This window comes from Maniola jurtina, chromosome 22 (genome assembly GCF_905333055.1).
Source record: "Maniola jurtina chromosome 22, ilManJurt1.1, whole genome shotgun sequence".
Taxonomy (NCBI): Eukaryota; Metazoa; Arthropoda; class Insecta; order Lepidoptera; family Nymphalidae; genus Maniola; species Maniola jurtina.
This window is the reverse complement of record NC_060050.1, coordinates 3,461,215-3,481,401: the sequence shown is the minus strand read 5'-3', so window position 1 is coordinate 3,481,401 and position 20,187 is coordinate 3,461,215. Positions and strand designations below refer to the sequence as shown.

Below are 20,187 nucleotides of genomic sequence, written 5' to 3'. Positions count from 1 at the left end.
AATGTCTATTCTGTAGAGTCACATCCCTTATTTGTCTGTTTAATCTTTAGTCCTTATTGATAGCATTTTTCTGATGTTTTCCAAGTGTTTTTGCTAGGAAATATGAATGAACATCTTAATAGCTTATTTTTAGTTTTATAAGCTTTTGAATTAGACTTATACGATATCACTAATACTCGTACTTGTTTTATCTTTATTTTATCTTTGCTCGAATTTGTTTTATCTATCTTTTGCTTGTTTTGTTTTATCTTTGCTCGAATTTAATTGTAAGAAATTCTAATGTGCTCACATTGGAAAGGTTTCAATCAATCAGCCTGTTTGCATCCACAGGTGGGCATAGACCTTCTCAAGAGCGCGCCAACTAATTACCACCAATTAAGCCTCAATAGCTCAACGGTTATAGGAGTGGACTGAATTCCGAAAGGTCGGCGGTTCAAACAATAGTGCAACGGGTGGGCCGTTGCACTATTGTCGTACCCACTCCTAGCACAAGCTTTACGCTTGGTTGGAGGTGAAAGGGGAATGTAAATCATGATTAAAATGGCTTATATTCTTTTTTTAATTTAAAAAAAATCATGCCCGCGTGGAATGGTGCCAAGAATAGTGGCTGCATTTCCACGCTGGGCAGCCAGGCTGATCCGTTGCGCAAAAAATGAGTTAGCCCTTCTGTCACCCGATGACAGAAAGGCTGGCTGAATGAGATAATGAGGAATTTCCGCAAAAACTGTAAACCATGCAGTCTCCACAGTTCGGTAAAGTCATAGAGCAAAAGTTGTTCTGTTTTGTTTTGTAGCGAAGTTACGGTGGGCTTCTTGTGACAGCGTGGTTTAAACAATATGCATTTTGTATTTCATACACAACAGTGTTTTACGCACACTTCACTAAAATAAACGTATTCCTTTGTTATAATAAAATTTTTGAAATGCTCCTTTTGTCTACCGTTTCGTCATGTTTTTCTACGTTGAACATCATCCTTTTTAGAATCAGGGGTTCAAAAGAGATGTTTTTCTGCTTATTTCTCAGGCTACTATACCCAACTGCATCAGAAGGAGGGTAATGTTTTAGGGTGTATGTTTGTACCTATGTGTTAAAAAGTGTTTGGCGTCGCCTGCAGCACCTGCAGCCTAAACGGGCACGTTTGTTGTAATAAACGAGGTGACGTTAGATTCATCTTGATTGTCAGAGTGACACTGGGTGGGTGACGTCACAAAAAAAACAATATGGCGGACATTAGCCACCGAAAACTTATATTTTTTGAGGCAGCCTCTAAGTAACTTAAACGGGTCGTACGATTTTTTTAAATAGGATGTCGCGGTCGTTAGGTTTTTATCATGCCTGAGAAACAGAGGATGAGCAATGATATAGTTAGGAGCGTGCTTGCGTAGAAGATGCCTATTCACTCTTGCATCGAAGGATTAAAGTTAAGCATTACTTGGCAGGAAACACGGACACCGGAAGGACATTCCATACCTTAGTGGTTCGTATCAGAAACGTTGAGCAGAAATGATTCGTACGAGTATACATTGGATGTCGACCACATAAGGGTTTCAGCAGAAGTTTAGGTGACAAGAAAAACAATTGAACTTTTTTAAAAGCTGTCATTTACTCGGAAACATTATTGTACACAAGTGTAAATAAAAAATTTATAACACCCCCGACAAGTGAAGGTTACATTAACTAGAATAGAGCTGATAACTTTTAAACGGCTGAACCGATTTTCTTGGATTATAGCTGAGAACACTCTCGATCAAGCCACCTTTCAAACAAAAAAAAAACTAAATTAAAATCGGTTCATTAGTTTAGGAGCTACGAAGCCACAGACAGATACACAGATACACACGTCAAACTTATAACACCCCTCTTTTTGGATCGGGGGTTGAAAACGATGTAAGTTACATCGTTTTCACCTAAACTTCTGCTTGTAACATTCATATTCACATGAAGAATAGCCTTCTAAAACAATCACACTAATATTATAAAGGCGAAAGTTTGTATGTGTGTGTGTGTGTGTGTGTGTGTGTGTGTGTGTGTGTGTGTGTGTGTGTGTGTGTATGTTTGTTACTCCTTCACGCAAAAACTACTGGACGGATTTGGCTGAAATTTGGAATGGAGATAGATAATATCCTGGATTAGCACATAGGCTACTTTTTATCCCGGAAAATCAAAGAGTTCCCACGGGATTTCGAAAAACCTAAATCCACGCGGGCGAAGTCGCGGGCATCGGCTAGTGTGATATAAAACGTAGACTCGTGACGGGCAATGCGCTAAGTATCGTAATATTGCGCGGGTCGTGCTTGTCTGTCCGTCTGTCCGTTCCGCCGGTCACGACCACGCACGGCGTGTCCTTGCGTGTCTTTGGAGTCACTTTCAATGTTGTGAACGTGGAAAACTGCATGTTGATGCCGATAACCTAGAAGCAAGTCGTTAACTTTTTATGCCGATACAAAATTAGCCCTTGATTGCAATCTCACCTGATGGTAAGTGATGATGCAGTCTAAGATGGAAGCGGGCTTACTTGGAAGGAACATGTAAGTCAGTTTTTGGGGTTCCGTACCCTAAGGGTAAAAACGGAGCCCTATTAATGTCATTCTGCTGTCTGTCTGTCCGTCTGTCCGTTCCGCCGGTCGTGATCCACGCACGGCGTGTCCTTGCGTGTCTTTGGAGTCACTTTCAATGTTGTGAACGTGGAAAACTGCATGTTGATTCCGGCAACTTAAAACCAAGTCGTTAACTTTATGGCACCTAGACTTTGAAACTCTGAAACGGCCTTCTTTTACCATTCCTCAAAACTGTTAAAATTAATCTAAGTAATTATTATCAGCTCGTGATTAGAAGTAAGTAAGCCCTAGTTTTGAAATTTGAACCCATCCAGGGTCCTTTTTCAGAGGGGCTCTGCCCTCAATACTACATATTATGAAGATAAAAGTCTGAACAGTGCGTGTTGCCAATGATGACATACTTACGGATCTAAGACATGGTCGTTAACTATGAGTCTCATAAGAAAGCTCAGAGCCATTCAGACGGTGATGGAAAGATGGAACTCTTTGTTTTCCCGGGATAAAAAGTAGCCTTTGTCCGTCTCCCAGATGCAAATGCTATCTCAATGTCAAATAGCACTTATTCGGTGTGGATTTAGGTTTTTTAAAAGTCCCGTGGGAAATCTTTGATTTTCCGGGATCAAAATAGTCTATGGTCATCCCCATTCAGATCTGTATCGAATTTCGTCAAAATTGGTTAAATGAATGAACCGTAAAAAACTAGCACACAGACAGCACACTTGCGCATTTATAATATTAGTACGGATTTTTCCCTTTTCTCACTTAAAATGGCTTAAAAATATACTGTCAGTGAATAGAAAGGAAGGGACACATAAAGCACCGCCAAGTAACTTGACACCGATGGTATCACCACGGTAGCCAGGTAGTAGGTATATGAACTTAACTACTAGAAGACGTCTGCCAAGCGTCGCTAACCTTGGTCATTTTGAGGATACATTTTTTCACTGGTTATTACGAATGTCGTTGTCCTGAATTCAGAAATGGGCTACATTTTTAGCAATTTTTTGATGCAATGAACAAAAAGTGTAGCCACTAATAACAATTGGCCGTCATTCAGAAAACTCAATAAAGTTCAATATTTTTAGACACCTAAGTACTGCTATGGCCACTAAAATTTAAATTCAGATTTTTTTACTGGTCAGTTATCATAAATATTATACTTACCTTACTAATGAGTAGTTAAGGAAACCTCTTCACTTCACAGTTTTATTAGCTTAATTTGCCGGCTTAATAATAGGTAGGTATATGTTGTCAAGCTGTGAAAGCATCCTAATATCCTTCAAGTCAAGGATAAATAGGCATCTTCTAGACAAGCGCGCTCTGTCTTAGGCTGCATTATCACTTGCCAGCAGATTTGATTGCACCCAAACGCGAATCAAGTACCTATATTCAAAAATTTAACGTTAGCATTTTTTTGCATGATGTGATGTACAAACAAATAAACATACAAACTATAACAATTTAATAATAGTAGATGTTATATTCATCAGTCAGTAGGTAAAACAAAGGGACTCATAAAGTTCCTGTCAAAGAAAAGTTGTACTAACTTGTAAGTTGTAACCCGACACTGATGCTATCGCGCGCCGCTTGTGACGAGAGCTTCCTTTTGTTTATAGGCTTTTATATTCTTGCATACATCTTTATATTCTCCTACTAGTCTCGCGTTCATGTATTAACTCATGAAATTGTATTCATAATTAGGGACTTTTTATTCACTATAGGCAAGCGCTTGACAACAATCACACCTGATGGAAAGTGACGATGCGGCCTAAGATGGGACGCGTTTACCTATAAGATGCCTATTCACTCTTGTGCCTTCTTGTAGTGCCTCTCTACTTACTAATGAAAGCTAAGCATTATTTCACATTAGCTTATATTCTGAAACTAGCACAAATCTAACTTTTATAGGATCTAAGCAGAAATCTTGATTGACTGATTTATCAAGGCACAGGGCACAGCTCAAACTACTGGACGACGGGCTGAAAGGCATGCAGCTATGCTATTATGACGTCGACAATATTCTGAGAAAGAATTTTTGAAACCCCTAAGGGGTTTGGTGTAGTCCACGCGGACAAATTCGCTGGCATAAGCTATAGTACTTAATAAAAGCCAAATACTATCTAAGAACGTCCGGCTCCTAATCGGAAGTCGGGGGTTCGATCCCGGGCACGCACCTCTTACTCTTCAGTTATGTGCGTTTTAAGCAATTAAATATCACTTGCTTTAACGGTGAAGGAAAACATCGCGAGGAAACCTGCATGACTGAGAGTTCTCCATGTTCTTAAAGGTGTGTGAAGTCTGCCAATCCGTATAATTGGGCCAGCGTGGCAGACTATGGCCTAAATCTTTGTCACTCTGAGAAGAGATCCGTTCTCAGTAGTGGGCCGGCAATGGGTTGATCATACTATGTAACGATGTTGTCGATTGTTGCAGGTGCACAAAGCAGGCGGACGGCTGCAAGTCTTGCGATGGAGCTGTTCGAGCAGCACCAAGGCACACACATCCTTCAGGTAAGATCACATTATTATTGACGCCAGTATCTTGCGTCACGATTTGTCGTTGAAGATAAAAAATCGGTCAAATGCGAGTCGTACTTACTTGCACACGAAGGTTTCCGTACCTAATCAAACAAGAAATAACCCTTTTATTTATTTTTAGGGTTCCGTACCTCAAAAGGAAAATGGAACCCTTATAGGATCTCTTTGTTGTCTGTCTGTCTGTCCATCTGTCCGTCTGTCGTGTCTGTCAAGAAAACCTGTAGGGTATAACTTCTCGTTGACCTAGAATCATGAAATTTGGCAGGTAGGTATAACTCTTATAGGTAAAAACCTGAAACCGTGAATTTGTGGTAACATCACAAAAAAAACAATTGAAATGTTTTCATGAACAAATATAATTAGTATTTTCAATTTTCAAAGAAAGATAACAATAATAATACCTTATATACGTATATATTTTGTTGTTAAACTTAGCTGTAATACAAACACACATTCTGTGAAAATTTCAACTCGCTACCTACCTACCTAGGTGGGTATGGCCATAACACCTATTATTATTATTTTATATAGAAAAAGAAAAACACGAAATATAGAAAGAAGCCTACCGCTTTACGGAAAACCTGTTTTGAGTATGAATGACATACCTAGGTAGTAAAAAACAATAATACCCAAACCGGCTTAGAACAAATTGAAAGTTCATAGAGGACCACAAAAAAATAGAGTCTACACTATGTTACAGAGTAGGTAGGTATAGAGAAAGTATTGAACTATATAAGAATCTAGTACAATTGGAGATTGGACCGAAAAAAATATTGAAGGTCAGTAATTGTAATAATGTGATTGACACTTTAACAGGGCTCTCTCCGTCACTCGCTTCATACAATCGTAGTTCCAATTTCATTTGAATATCCATCATCAATCCATCCATATATCAACCAAAGTCCATGAAATTTTGTAGACATATTCTAGAAACTAATATCTGTGTCTGTGGTGTTTTAGATTTTTCTAAAAATATGTAGTTTTAAAATTACAGGGGCTCAAAGATTTGTATGTAATTTTTTAAGACCGCGTAACTTTGAAACCGAATATTTTAACAGAAATCTGGAAAACCACAGACATAGATATTAGTTTCTAGAATATGTCTGCAAAATTTCATGGACTTTGGTTGCTTAATATTCAAATGAAATTGGAACTACGTTTGTATGAAACGAGTGATGGAGAGACTCCTCTTAACTTCACAGCTGATATCGTTCGTCTCGGAAATTTTGTTTCCGTTAGTTTTTTTTCATCAATCTGATTATAGTCAAAGAGCAGGTGTAGGTCTGTACATTTCGTACGTACAAACTTCAATGGGCCTTAGATCACACTATCACACTTCACACTATCACACTAATATTATAAAGGCGAAAGTTTGTGTGTATGTGTGCGTGTGTGTGTGTGTGTGGGTATGTATGTTTGTTACTCCTTCACGCAAAACTACTAGACGGATTTGGCTGAAATTTGGAATGGAGATAGATAATATCCTGGATTAGCACATAAGCTACTTTTTATCCCAGAAAATCAAAGAGTTCCCAAGAGATTTCGAAAACCCTAAATCCACGCGGGTGAAGTCGTGGGTATCGGCTAGTGTTATCAGTGAAATCTTATAAAATATTATAACATTCTTTAAGTGCTAACATTATTATAAAAATTATGAATAGCAATGTTAATTGTGATTAGATTGTTTGGAATTGCCCTGCCAAGTTGTATGTAGGCATAAATTGAAATAATTCGCTGTGAAATATCTTCATCTAAATTAATTAATCTTTTTTTTTTAATCTTTATTTTAAGAGATTATTCGCTGGGCGAATATGCCTCTCTATAATTAATCTTTAAATACTCTCTAATGTTTTTGTAATTTGATTTGTAATCAAGCAATGCAATTTACAAAAAAAAAAAATATGCGCAGAGTTGGGAACCTCCCCCTTTTTTGAAGTCGATTAAATAATTAGCCTCTTGTTCCGGCTTTTAATGGAATAAAACACTGTAGAAATATATGACCAACTCTTGGCCTATTATTTTCATCACTACCGATAACGTCCAAAACACAATCGAACTTGACTTTGTTACACAATTGGCTAACTTCATGCTTTTTATAAATATAATATACAATAACTTTTTTAACAAAAGCCTGTCGCACGCTTGTGTCTAAACACATAACTTTCGACATCAAAATTCAATAATTTTGCCGGTTTCACTAAAAATTTCATAACCAAAATTAATTGAATACTTATATTAGATACCTATTTTGTTAAAGGATTGCTTAAAAATCGCGGCCAAGTGCGAACGGCTACGTAATTCGGGTTCCGTAACTGTGTTCAAAGTAATGCAACTTCAGAAAAATAATAGATGAAATAGCTAATCTTGCTGTTGGTTAGATGATGAAATTTCGTTGTTTTAATCGATTATCTATTGTTATGACTGATTGGCATAAGACGGAGAATGGGCGAAAAGATTACTGAAAAACTGTACAACCGCTGAATTTTTTTTAGCCATCATTATTTCAACCTGTAGGTAGTCATCGACTGCTGGATTTAGGCCTTTTCTTCGTTAGGCTAGTATTTCTTTATCTAGTTAATTTTAGGAAATTATAAAGTGAAACGCTAAATTTTTCTTGCGTTTGCAAACGGCACGGCGCGGTGCGGTGTCGATAAAAAAACGCGTTTCAGCCTAACGGGCGCGGAATGCTAAAAAAATCGATTATAATACTCTCATTTCGCTCACGTAAACAATATAATTTTATGCAATCTTACATTATAATACTGTGGTGCTGTGGTTTCTATTGTGGATCGAGAACGGGCTGCTACGTGATTCCTTGATTCGATTTTTTTTAATCGGTGCAACGTTGCGGGACTAGTTGTACGTACGTTTTTTGAGAAAAAAATAAGGACGCGCATGCTACGATTTTACGATTTGTAGGTCATTCCGATTGCGTAATCGATTTTCGAACAATTTTGCGTGAATTAGATTTTTTTAGAGTAAATTCAGATAATTCAAGGATTTGACCATTTGTGAAACTTCCGTAATCCATACACAATTTTAACTTCTATCAAAAAAATTGCGATTATTATTAGAAAACAACAAGGCATATCTTACCTAAAAGCATTTAACCTTTTCCAAGGTTATGATTACAAAGATCATTCATCGTGTAAGTTTTGTAAAACTCTAATTTCCTAAGATTCCCCTAGTTTCATTAGGTCCTTAGTGATTTTTTAACCCCCGACCCAAAAAGAGGGGTGTTATAAGTTTGACGTGTGTATCTGTGTATCTGTCTATGGCTTCGTAGCGCCTAAACGAATGAACCGATTTTAATTTAGTTTTTTTTGTTTGAAAGGTGTCTTGATCGAGAGTGTTCTTAGCTATAATCCAAGAAAACCGGTTCAGCCGTTATCAGCTTTTTTCTAGTTACTGTAACCTTCACTTGTCGGGGGTGTTATAAATTTTTTATTTACACTTGTTAAATTAAGTATGACTTGTTTGACATCTATATATTATGCTGTCTCCACCTGTTGCATTAAAAATTAATCTTATATTAACTATGTTTTTCTTTGTCCACAGTCTCTCGACGGGTTCGCGTTGTCGGTGGCGGCGGACGGGAGGTTTCTGTACATATCTGAAACTGTATCTATATATTTAGGATTATCACAAGTAAGTACCTATACTCACCGTTAGTTTCTTTCCATACTAAGTATAATATTCTATTTTAATATATAAATATTTGTAAGTATATATTATAACATAATATCTACTATATTTATTTTTTATTTTTCATGATTACTGTCTATCTTTGCTGTACCTATTCTACTCCATTTACAACCTCTCGCACTGCCAAGGGTCACTGGTAGAGATCTCTTATAGAGATAAGTGCTTCCCTATCCACTTTTTCTTTCCTTTTATTTATATTGTTACAACTTTCTGGTACAAATAAATAAATAAAATAAATAAATAACATATTTTCAATTGAAAAATTTAAAAACCCCCGACACAAAACCTCTAATGACTTTCAAACGGCTGAACCGATTTTCTTGGATTAGGTATAGCTAAGAACACTCTCGATCAAGCCACCTTTTAAACAAAAAAAAAAAAAAAACTATAAGTGTCTGCCAAGTCTCTACATACTAATAGATTTGCACATTTTATAATATCTAGCAGGAGAACTTAATGAGATTTAATTATAACTAGCTGATGCCCGCAGCTTCGCCCGCGTGGATTGGTCAGATCCCCTGCAGCATCAGGATTGAGGAGTTGGACTCCCAATTTTTTATGAAACAATGTCGCAAAGTTCCTCTATCGATTAAAAAAGAAATGACGCAAATCGGTTCAGAAATCTCGGAGATTTCGGTGTACATAGGTAGAAAAACACAACTCCCTTTTTAAAAGTCGGTTAAAAAAGTAGCCTATTTTACGCCCTGGTCAATCCTCTACTTGCCTGTGAAAGTCCCGTCAAAATCGGTTCAGCCGTTCCAAAGATTAGCCTTTTCAAACAGACAGACAGACAGACAGACAGACAGACAGACAAAAATTTTAAAAACGTGTGATTCAGTTATGGTATCGTTCAAATAACCATATGAGCTTAATATGAGGTAGTTATTTCGAAATTACAGACAGACACTCCAATTTCATTTATTAGTATAGATATTATTAACGCGCGGTATGCATGCTCATTAGAACGGCGGACGTGTTCTAAGAACTCATGCGTTATTTTCATTAAATGACTCTATTACTACTGAGTGCGTATCTAATACCTATTATTAAGTCAATGAAAATTCATAGAGGCAATTAATCAATCAAACTATGAATGAATTATGTAGGCTTTTATTAGGGTCGCGTTATGGTGTTTCTTTTGCATTTAAATGTTAGTTTTTTTTCCTCTCTCGTCTGGCTTTACAAAGATTGGCCAATGTCAAGTTTGTAGTTATTTGTAACAAGTTAGTTAAACTATACAAGTATAAAAGTAAAAAAAAAACACTCCAAAAAGGCAGAGCACGACCGCCAGCTAACACCAACACAGACGAAGTCCAATGTTAGTTTTACCAACTCTATCTGAAGTTAATATAAAAAATCAGCGAAGTGCGAGTCAGACTCGCGCACTGAGGGTTCCGTACTAGGATATTTTTTCTGACATTTTGCAGGATAAATCAAAAACTATTATGCATAAAAATAAATAAAAATCTGTTTTAGAATATACAGGTAAAGCTCAATTCATACGCTACCCCACTTGGTATAGTTATCTTAATTTGAAAATTGAAACACATTTTAATTTTTTTTTCTGTGATGTAGGTAACCACAAATTCACGGTTTTCGGATTTATTTCTTTACTTGTGCTATAAGACCTACCTACCTGCCTTTCATGATTCTACGAGTAAGTTAACGGAAAGTACCTAGGTATACCCTATAGGTTTTCTTGACAGACACGACGGACGGACGAACGGACAGACAGACAGACAGACAACAAAGTGATTCTATAAGGGTTCCGTTTTTCCTTTTGAGGTACGGTACCCTAAAAAATTACATTGTTTTGACGAATTTACCTTAGTTACCTGTAATCTGCTAAAGCCACGATGATCCAAACTTCATAGTCGCTGATCGTTCCTACCTGTGTTGGGGACAATACGCAGAGGAACTTTCAGCTTTTATAAAATAACGAAGGTCTGACCCTCACAGGCTCTTTCTCTATCACACTTCACACTATCACACTTCACACTATCACACTAATATTATAAAAGCGAAAGTTTGTGTGTATGTGTGTGTGTGTGTGTGTGTGTATATGTTGGAATGGAGGTAGATATTATCCTGGATTAGCACAAGGCTACTTTTTATCCCGGAAAATTAAAGAGTTCCCACGGGATTTCGGAAAACCTAAACCCACGCGGACGAAGTCGCGGGCATCAGCTAGCTAGGACAAGGCAAAAGTCGACAATAGGCATAATGGGTAGGTTCTGTATGTACTTAAGTCTGATACAACGTTAAGCCCACGTACACACACGTGAGCGTTATCTGAGATCAGTGGCTTAACGCTGGTGATACTATCTCGTCTGCGTCTCTGCTCGCCTGTGAAACAGTCAAACTATGAATGAAGCTTATTACTTAAACTAGAATTATTGTGGCTTTTAATACTTCTTGTGACATAGTTATGAAAGTCACAATGCTGTCCTTTAACTAAGAACTGTTAACTGCAAAATATTTTTGAGTTATTGCCAAAAAATGTGGGAGCTTTTAAATACATTGTTTTTGACAAAAACCCATAAAGCATTTTTACAGTTCACGGCTTGTTAGTTTAAGACGGCAGAAGAGCGTATTACGATTTTCATAGACTGCGAAAAAAATGTGAATTATTCAAAATTTCAAATAAGATTCCTCTTAGAACTTTTGAATATACAACACTAGATGATGCTCGCGATTTCGTCTGCATAGATTCAGGATAATTACATTTTTTGTCAAAAGACAGACTCACTTACCTACTGTATGTCGGTCAAATGTAAGGGTAACCGTTACTTTGACCGCCTGTCATGCAACTGGAACTTGGATAGGTATTTGAAAAAAATATTCTTGATTTCAACTTCCTTTTTTTAAAAGACATTTCAAAATAATTTTCACGAAAAAATTTATTCTCGCGAAAATGGAAAAATTTACATCCAGATGAAATTAAACATTACGAAATTAAAGGAAAGGAGGAAAAGATCTGAAAACTGAGAAACAGTTGATTCAAAATGGCTGGAGGGTGGTGTGAGGGAGACAACGGACGGGGGGAAAGAGAAATGAGATATGCTAGTCACGTCCCGGGCAAGGCGCGCGCGTGCTCTTCATTCTAATGCTGGAATACTCACACACCCCCCAAACACTCACACAAATGAGGCCCAAACATCCAAAGGCTCCTATACACGTTGGCCCAAAGCGTTTAGCAAGTGCTGGCCAATGAGTAAAACTGCTGTTCAAATTGATGGTTCTTTGTTAAAACCCCGTAAAAGTCAGCACTGGCTACAAGCGAGAAATGTCTGCCAAATGTGTTTGTAAACGTTCGCCGAGTGTATTAGACGAGTCCTCGCTCTGCATCATATTCCTCATTGGTGAGGGTCGTGATCCATTTCCATTATTCATACAGTAGTAGGAGTATTGCGGTGGTTTCAAGATCCCATACATACGATGAACGAGATTTCAACTCATACTTGTAGGCTTAACAGTTTGTATCAGATATTAGTAAAAATAACCGAGTCTGACGAGCTACGGCTTAAGGTGCATTGGCCGAGTACCTTGGTCCAACGTGTACAAGGCTGTTTACATATGGACATTAGGCGTCGGTGTGTATAGACGTAAAATACATAAACTTCCTGGTAAATAAGCAGACACAACTTTCTTATAGCCTCCTTATAAGCCTTGCTGCTGTTATATTAAATTCTGCCGCCATTTTTTCGGGACCCCTAAAGACTGATGATAACGTCGACAATAGGAAATCCGAAATCGTATTTTCTATGGATACTTAAATCAGAAAATGGATATTTTACTTTTTGTTTTACATGCTTCGACCCTTCGTTTTGGAAATCATTTACGTGATGCTTCTTGTCTATTCATTATTGTGAGTTATGGACGTACCTATCTACTTTGCGAGTTATGGACATGATTTCTCAGACATATAAACTTCCATCTATTCTTGCCTTTCTTTTATCGCCTATGTTGCTTATCTACCTACTGATGTAACTTATGTTTGGTAAATACATCTAAAAAATTCCTGTTATTTCATTTGATATTATGGGTGGGTGAGTGATTTTAAGAATCTATCATCATTTTCATTCAATTTTGATGTTAATATTCACTTCCACACGAATGTTAGTACTTTGAAGTCTCACTAAGGTCAAATGTTTTATAAATTAGATCTTTCCCATAATAATGAAGCTGTTCTCGAACGTTAGCTAAAATTTTGCAAATTCAGCATGGAAATATTTTCTTCTGAAGTTTTAAATCGTTGATGCTATCATTCATTACCATTTCAACTCGTTTGTCAGCCCACTCCTAAGCGTGGATCTCCTCTCAGAATAAGAAGGGGTTCCAAGTCCGCCACGCTGGCCAAGTGTGAATCAGCAGACCTTAACCTTTACACACCTTTGAGAACATTATGGAGAGCAGCAGCAGCCTTTAAAAATTGCTTAAAACGTACTTACATAACTTCGAAAATAAGTGGGACTACATTACCACAAGTTACATAAAATATTAGACGGTCAATGTAACGGTGGAGGAAAACATTGTGAGGAAATCTGCCCGCCTGAGAATTCTCCGTGTTCTCAAAGGTGTGTGAAGTCTGCCAATCCGCATTGGGCCAGCGTAGCAGTCTACGGCCTGAACCCTTCTCATTCTGAGAGGAGACCTGTACTCAGTAGTGGGCCGGCAATGGGTTGATCATGATGATTGCAAAGATCATAAGTCACAACATAACAGCCAACAGTCACATAACATATTCAACATCAAAATCACCTGTCAACAGCATCAAATTTGTGGGCCCTCAGCTCAATCGTTGAATCGGTAAACGCCATAAAATGCTTAGGATCTTTCCCAGAAGCGACCACCGTAACGTCACCATTGTTCGCGCTATTGACATGCACAGCGCCACTGCGGATACACGACTGCTGAATGCTTAATAGGATCTCACAATTATATTTGATAAATTTATTTAAAGAAAACATTTGCATACGCCGTGAAAGGAGCAAGAAAGTTAGATAGTTTCCAATCGATGGTCAATGACAATCAAGATAATTTCTACGTTCTTCGAATTCTTTTATGCACCTGTGTAGATGATTTTGTTTTGCACTGTTCACTGTTTTGCACTGTGGTAGGTGGGTTCTCGTACCTACTTAGAATCCTACTGTATCTCACACAAAAGTTTACGTGAATTCTTTTTAGGGTTCTGTAACTCAAAAGGAAAAAAGAAACCCTTATAGGATCACTTGGGTATCTGTCTGTCTGTCTTTCTGTCGTTTCTGTCAAGAAAACCTACCTAATTCCCGTTGATCTAGAACCATGCAAGTAGGTAGGTCTTATAGGTATACTCTTTGGTATACTATTTAAGGATATCTTAAATAAAAACAGTTAATTATATTGTGTCGGATAAACCATCTTTTAACTATTCAGAAATATAAATATTTGTGTGATTCTAATATCCTGAAAAGTTTTCCGTTTCATTTATAATTCTAATAGACAGACACTAGATAATTCTAATAAACGGGAGACAGTAATTTTACTCGTATCATTTCTGCCACTAAATTTTTCATCTAGTTTAAATTCAGCTTGACAGGAAGTTAATTCTTTGAATTCAGTTTTATAAATGGCGTCAGAAACATAATTGTTAAATCCCCGCAGCCTATCATTTTCATAACTCCCATCCTTGATGTTACAAACAATCTTATCGTCAAAAGAATCATGTTCATTTAATTTCACTTTAAAAGTCGGCTTTCCAGTATTCGAGGTTGTTTGCGCAGGTTCTAGTTCGCCTTGTTCACCGTCGTTTGTAACACCACCTGCCATGCGATGTATGATAACAGTTGGTTCATTCATAACTATGACCGTACGTGAGCTGTCTTCATTTGACTATGGTTGAGCTTTGGTAATTTGAACCCTAATGGAATTTGCATAAGGTACATCATGTGTCGATAGTAAAGTACATTTAGGGGCTTTGGTAGGTATGTTTCTAGTTTCAATCACTTTTAAATCCAATTGTTTCTTTTTCGTAAAAAAAATCTCCAGCCATAGTAAAATGAGGACGAAGGAATACACAGTAGAAAAGATGTGAAAGACAAAAAAATCGATTTCAGCTTCAGCCAAAAAAAGTAATTGAGAATATTTTCAAAATCATATGCAATTTTTAATTGACTAAGGGCCAATTTCATAATTTCTTTAGGCTATGGTCTGAATCTAAAAAAACCAGCCAAGTCTGAGTCAGACTCGCGCACCGAGGGTTCCATACTCGGGTATTTTTTTTTTGACATTTTGCACGATAAATCAAAAACTAAAATAATTAAAAATCTGTTTTAGAATGGACAAATAAAGCCCTTTCATATTATGATACCCAGTTGGTATAGTTATCTTGAAAATTGAAAATACTAATTATCTGTTCATTCAAAACACATTTTAATATTTTTTGTCATGTAACCAAACAATTTTCCTTTACTTATGCTATAATAGGATACTTCCCTAGAATCATGAATTTATAGGTAGGTCACCTATAAATTCATGATTCTAGGGAAGTATCCTATAGGTTTTCTTGACAGACACGACAGACAGACAACGAAGTGGTCCTATAAGGGTTCCTTTTTTCCCTTTGAGGTACGGAACTTTAAAAATAATAGGTGTTCCTGATAGAAGGAAATAGATCTGTTCTTTGTGTTCTTTCGTTGTTATTTGTAATGTGTTGATGTCTTTGTTCTCAGGTAGAGATGACGGGCAGCAGTATATTCGACTACATCCACCAGGCTGATCACGGGGAGATTGCAGAACAGCTGGGCCTGTCCTTAGCGGGCAGGTCGGGCGGCACCGGCCTGAACAGCCCCGCCTCAGGGAGCGAGGAGGGCAGTCAGCATGGAACTAATAACCCTGACGGTAAGTATGTAAATTCAAAAATCCATATTAATATTATAAATGTGAAAGTGTGTCTGTCTGTCTGTCTGTCTGTCTGTCTGCTACGCTTTCACGGCCCAACCACTGAACCGATTTTAATGTACAGACTTGGGATACATCCTGGGGAAGGACATAGGCTACTTTTTATCCCGGAAAATTGAAGAGTTCCTACAGGATTTAAAAAAACCAAACTCCACGCGGGCGAAGCCGCGGGCATCCTCTAGTAATATTATAAATGCGAAAGTGTGTCTGCCTGTCTGTCTGTCTGTCTTTCTGTCTGTCTGTCTGTCTGTCTGTCTGTCTGCTACGCTTTCACGGTCCAACCACTGAACCGATTTTAATGAAATTGGTACAGACTTGGGATACATCCTGGGGAAGGACATAGGCTACTTTTTATCCCGGAAAATTGAAGAGTGATTTAAAAAAAACCAAACTCCACGCGGGCGAAGCCGCGGGCATCCTCTAGTAATATTATAAATGCGAAAGTGTGTCTGCCTGTCTGTCTGCTACCTTTTCACGGCCCAACAATTTAACCGATTCTGACAAAATTTGGTGCACGGTAAGCTAATATATACGCTTAGACGGACATAGGCAACTTTTTATCCCGGAAAATCAAACAGTTCCCACGGGATCTTCAAAAACCTACATCGACGCGGACGAAGTCGCGGGCATCCTCTAGTAGTTAATATTCTGTGCTATAAGTACGGATTTCCGTGAATTTGTGGTCCATAATAATCGGATCTAACAAACACTGTTAGGTAGGTATCTAGTTGTATTGATGTAGGTACGTGAGTTCAACAGCGATGCCTGGTCCATTGTTGAATGAAATCTAAACTACAATTATGTGCTAAATTCCTAACCAGCGATCATTTGCGGATTTCAATCGCATCCGGCTGTAGGTGGATTGGAATTTCAAATGTAGTTAGATGTTATTTACACCTGCAAATGATGCTAGCGAACCCAACTAGTCTAGTCCACGAAATTAACAGGGCTCTCTCCGTCACTCGCTTCATACAATCGTAGTTCCAATTTCATTTGAATATTAAGCAACCAAAGTCCATGAAATTTTACAGACATATTCTAGAAACTAATATCTGTGTCTGTGGTGTTTTAGATTTTTCTAAAAATATGTAGTTTTAAAATTTTCATACAAATCTTTGAGATTTGTATGAAAATTTTTAAGACCGCTTAACTTTGAAACCGAATATTTTAACAGAAATCTGGTAAACCACAGACATAGATATTAGTTTCTAGAATATGTCTGCAAAATTTCATGGACTTTGGTTGCTTAATATTCAAATGAAATTGGAACTACGATTGTATGAAACGAGTGACGGAAAGAGCCCTCTTAAATACTTACAGGGCGGTGGAAAAACTGACACTGCTTATGATTGCATTTTTACACGATTTTGTTTTGTAGAAGTAAGGCGCGTAAAGACGATTATATTACTAATAGATAGATAGATAAAATGAAAATTGATAACATTAATATTTAGTAATGACAATTTGTTTATTTTAATTTTAATTGTATTTTAAATTTTAATTACCATATTTTACAACAAATACTAAATATGTATTTGCGATGCCCTGACATGGTCTCATGTGATAAGCGTGTGTGTGGTTTAAGCCTCTTGCACCATCAAATTAATGTAGGTAGGTACATGAAAGAAAAAATAAATGAAATTAAATAATAGGTAGGCAGGTACCTATTATAATTGCGAACGTGTGTCTGTCTGTCTGCCAGTTAGCTTTTCACGGGCCATCCATTTAACGATAAACGAATGGGTAGAGAGCTAGCTTGCATCCCGTTTTCTATCCCAAAATGTGTGAAAATTCTCACGGGATTTTTAAAAACTTAAATCCACGCGGGCGAAGCCGCACGCATCATCAAATGCCTACTAATATAAGGTGTAGAGGTTTACAATAACTCTTTTTCCAAGTGTAATTCCATAATTTGATCTTTGCTTCACCTTAGCTGCTAAAGGCGCACTTAAATTAGAATTTAGCACCGAAAAAGTTAGTAAAAGAGCGGTAATTTATAAAATAGACCGGCTATACCGTTAGCCAATCTACTTAGCTGCATTTTCCCGCTAAAACGACCAGTTACAAAAACACGCCCGACCTCTGTCAAATCGAGAAAAAACTATACGGAATTCAATTAAAGTTCCCTCATTTCGAAGGCTAATAGCTCAAAAGCTGGTGGGAAAGAGGGTGTCCAAAATAGCCCCGACACATGTGACTGAAAAGTTAGGGCAGGTAATTTACCAACCATATTGCTTTCATATTTTATAAAAAAAACCGTTCAAGTGCGAGTTGGACTCGCTTATGAAGGGTTCCGTGCCATCGTATAAGATATTTTAACATTTTTATGTGCAGCACTGCAAATTAATGACAACAGTGCCATTTATAATGTGATTTAGATGGTAAATTATTTTTTTCGTGAACGCATTTTTTTGTGTAATGTAACCATGAATTAACTGTGTTCGGATTTTTTCCTTTACTTGTGCTATAAGACCCACCTACCTACCAAATTTCATGATTTTAGGTCAACGGGAAGTACCCTATAGGTTTTCTTGACAGACACGACGAATGGACGGACGGACAGACAGACAGACAACGAAGTGATCCTATAAGGGTTCCTTTTTTCCTTTTGAGGTATGAAACCCTAAAAATAGATTAATAATCATCGTCAACACAGGAAAACATAAGAAAAAGTACAAAAACTACAAACTACTAAACTTAAAACTACCTACGAGTTAAAAAATATGTAGAACAACAGAATCGATCCAGAAAACAAGTGTAAATTAAAAATTTATAACACCCCCGACAAGTGAAGGTTTACAGTAACTAGAAAAAAGCTGATAACTTTCAAACGGCTAAACTGATTTTCTTGGATGATAGCTAAGAACACTGTCGATCAAGCCACCTTTCAAACCAAAAAAAACTAAATTAAAATCGGTTCGTTCGTTTAGGCGCTACGATGCCACAGACAGATACACAGATACACACGTCAAACTTATAACACCCCTCTTTTTGGGTCGGGGGTTAAAAACAAATCGATTCCGTGTTATACCCGCTAAATAAGAATAAAGTTGCAGTATTTGACTGCTACAACGCTGATTTTCAGGCCAAGCCTTCGGTGGGTATCAATTATTGTCTCTTCAAAATCTTCCACATACTCTTAGACCATAAAGCGCCTTTTCTGTAAACTTTACTGGTCCCATAAGTTCATTGAATGGTCCAGCTATGAGTACAATGGCAATAAATTCTACACCAAATTGAAATTAGATTACGAAAACGTCACGGTGTGTTGCCACCTTATGAAACGGTCAATGGGGAGTCAGCGCCAACCTTTATGTTGTTGATTAATATTATATTTATATCGTTATGGGAAAGAATCGAATGGTTATTGGATTTGGTACGGAATCTAAAAATAAATGCAACCAAAAGAAGTCTTTAATGAACCCCTGACCCAAAAAGGGGGGTGTTATAAGTTTGACGTGTGTATCTGTCTGTGGCACTGTAGCTCCTAAACTAATGAACTGATTTTAATTTAGTTTTTTTTTTGTTTGAAAGGTGATCTTAGCTGTAATTCAAGAAAATCGGTTCAGCCGTTTGAAAGTTATCAGCTCTTTTCTAGTTACTGTATGTAACCTTCACTTGTCGGGGGTGTTATAAATTTTTAATTCACACTTGTTTATTTAGGTGCTTATCTAGGTATGTGCAAGTACCTACCTACTTGCTTTAGATATATTTAGCTATATTAGATGAACTAACTTCGTCTGTGTAGATTTACGTTTTGAAAATTACGTGGGAAGTTTTTGATTTTCCGGGATAAAAGCAGTCTCTGGGATATAAGCTCTGTCTGTACAGACTGATGATAAGGGGTATGGATTAAATAAAACACATCGATCCAAAATGGCGGCCTCAAAACAGCTGTTCTGTTTGGCTAAAGTTTCAAAAAGCGAATAATTTTTTTTTAATATAAATATCATAACGACTAACCAGCACTAATTTGAGAGAGGCATTTTAAACTTTCAAAATATAGAGTAAGATTAGCTAATTAAAGTGAAGGTAGGCAAAAAATATTATAATTTCTCTAACAGCTGTCATTATACGGTCCAGTGCTCACAGAATACTATCTACGAAATGTAGTACAATTTCAATGTACATTTGGTTACAAAAAACTTTAATCAGTATTTTACGCATCTGTAATAGTCATTTTGTATTTGTTTCAATAGAAATGGTTTATTTTGTTATAATGTGATAAAAAAATTAAATTAGTTCACGTTTTTATGCGATCGAAAGTACCACGAATTTCACTGGAATAGGACAATTACATTTATCGGTTTGTAACGCAATTTTGTACAGTAGCTTAGGTCCAGTTTACACCTAGCGAGTGGATAAGAGAGTGCACTGGACTGAGTACTTACTTTAAAGAAGTCAAATAGTTGGCGTTTGTCGAGACCCAGATAGAAGATAGTATGTCT

The 20,187-nt window shown here is 37.1% G+C and overlaps 1 protein-coding gene across 2 annotated transcripts in view; it reads left to right on the top strand.

The window, feature by feature from the left end:
• The window catches only part of LOC123876759 (protein trachealess), an 87,970-nt gene that overhangs the window by 47,343 nt on the left and 20,440 nt on the right, over positions 1-20,187 (top strand). For both annotated transcript variants that reach the window (XM_045923117.1, XM_045923118.1), the window contains 3 exons: positions 4,992-5,068; positions 8,654-8,743; positions 15,511-15,679. In XM_045923117.1, the coding sequence (XP_045779073.1) occupies positions 4,992-5,068; positions 8,654-8,743; positions 15,511-15,679 (336 nt within the window). The remainder of the gene's footprint in view (positions 1-4,991; positions 5,069-8,653; positions 8,744-15,510; positions 15,680-20,187) is intronic.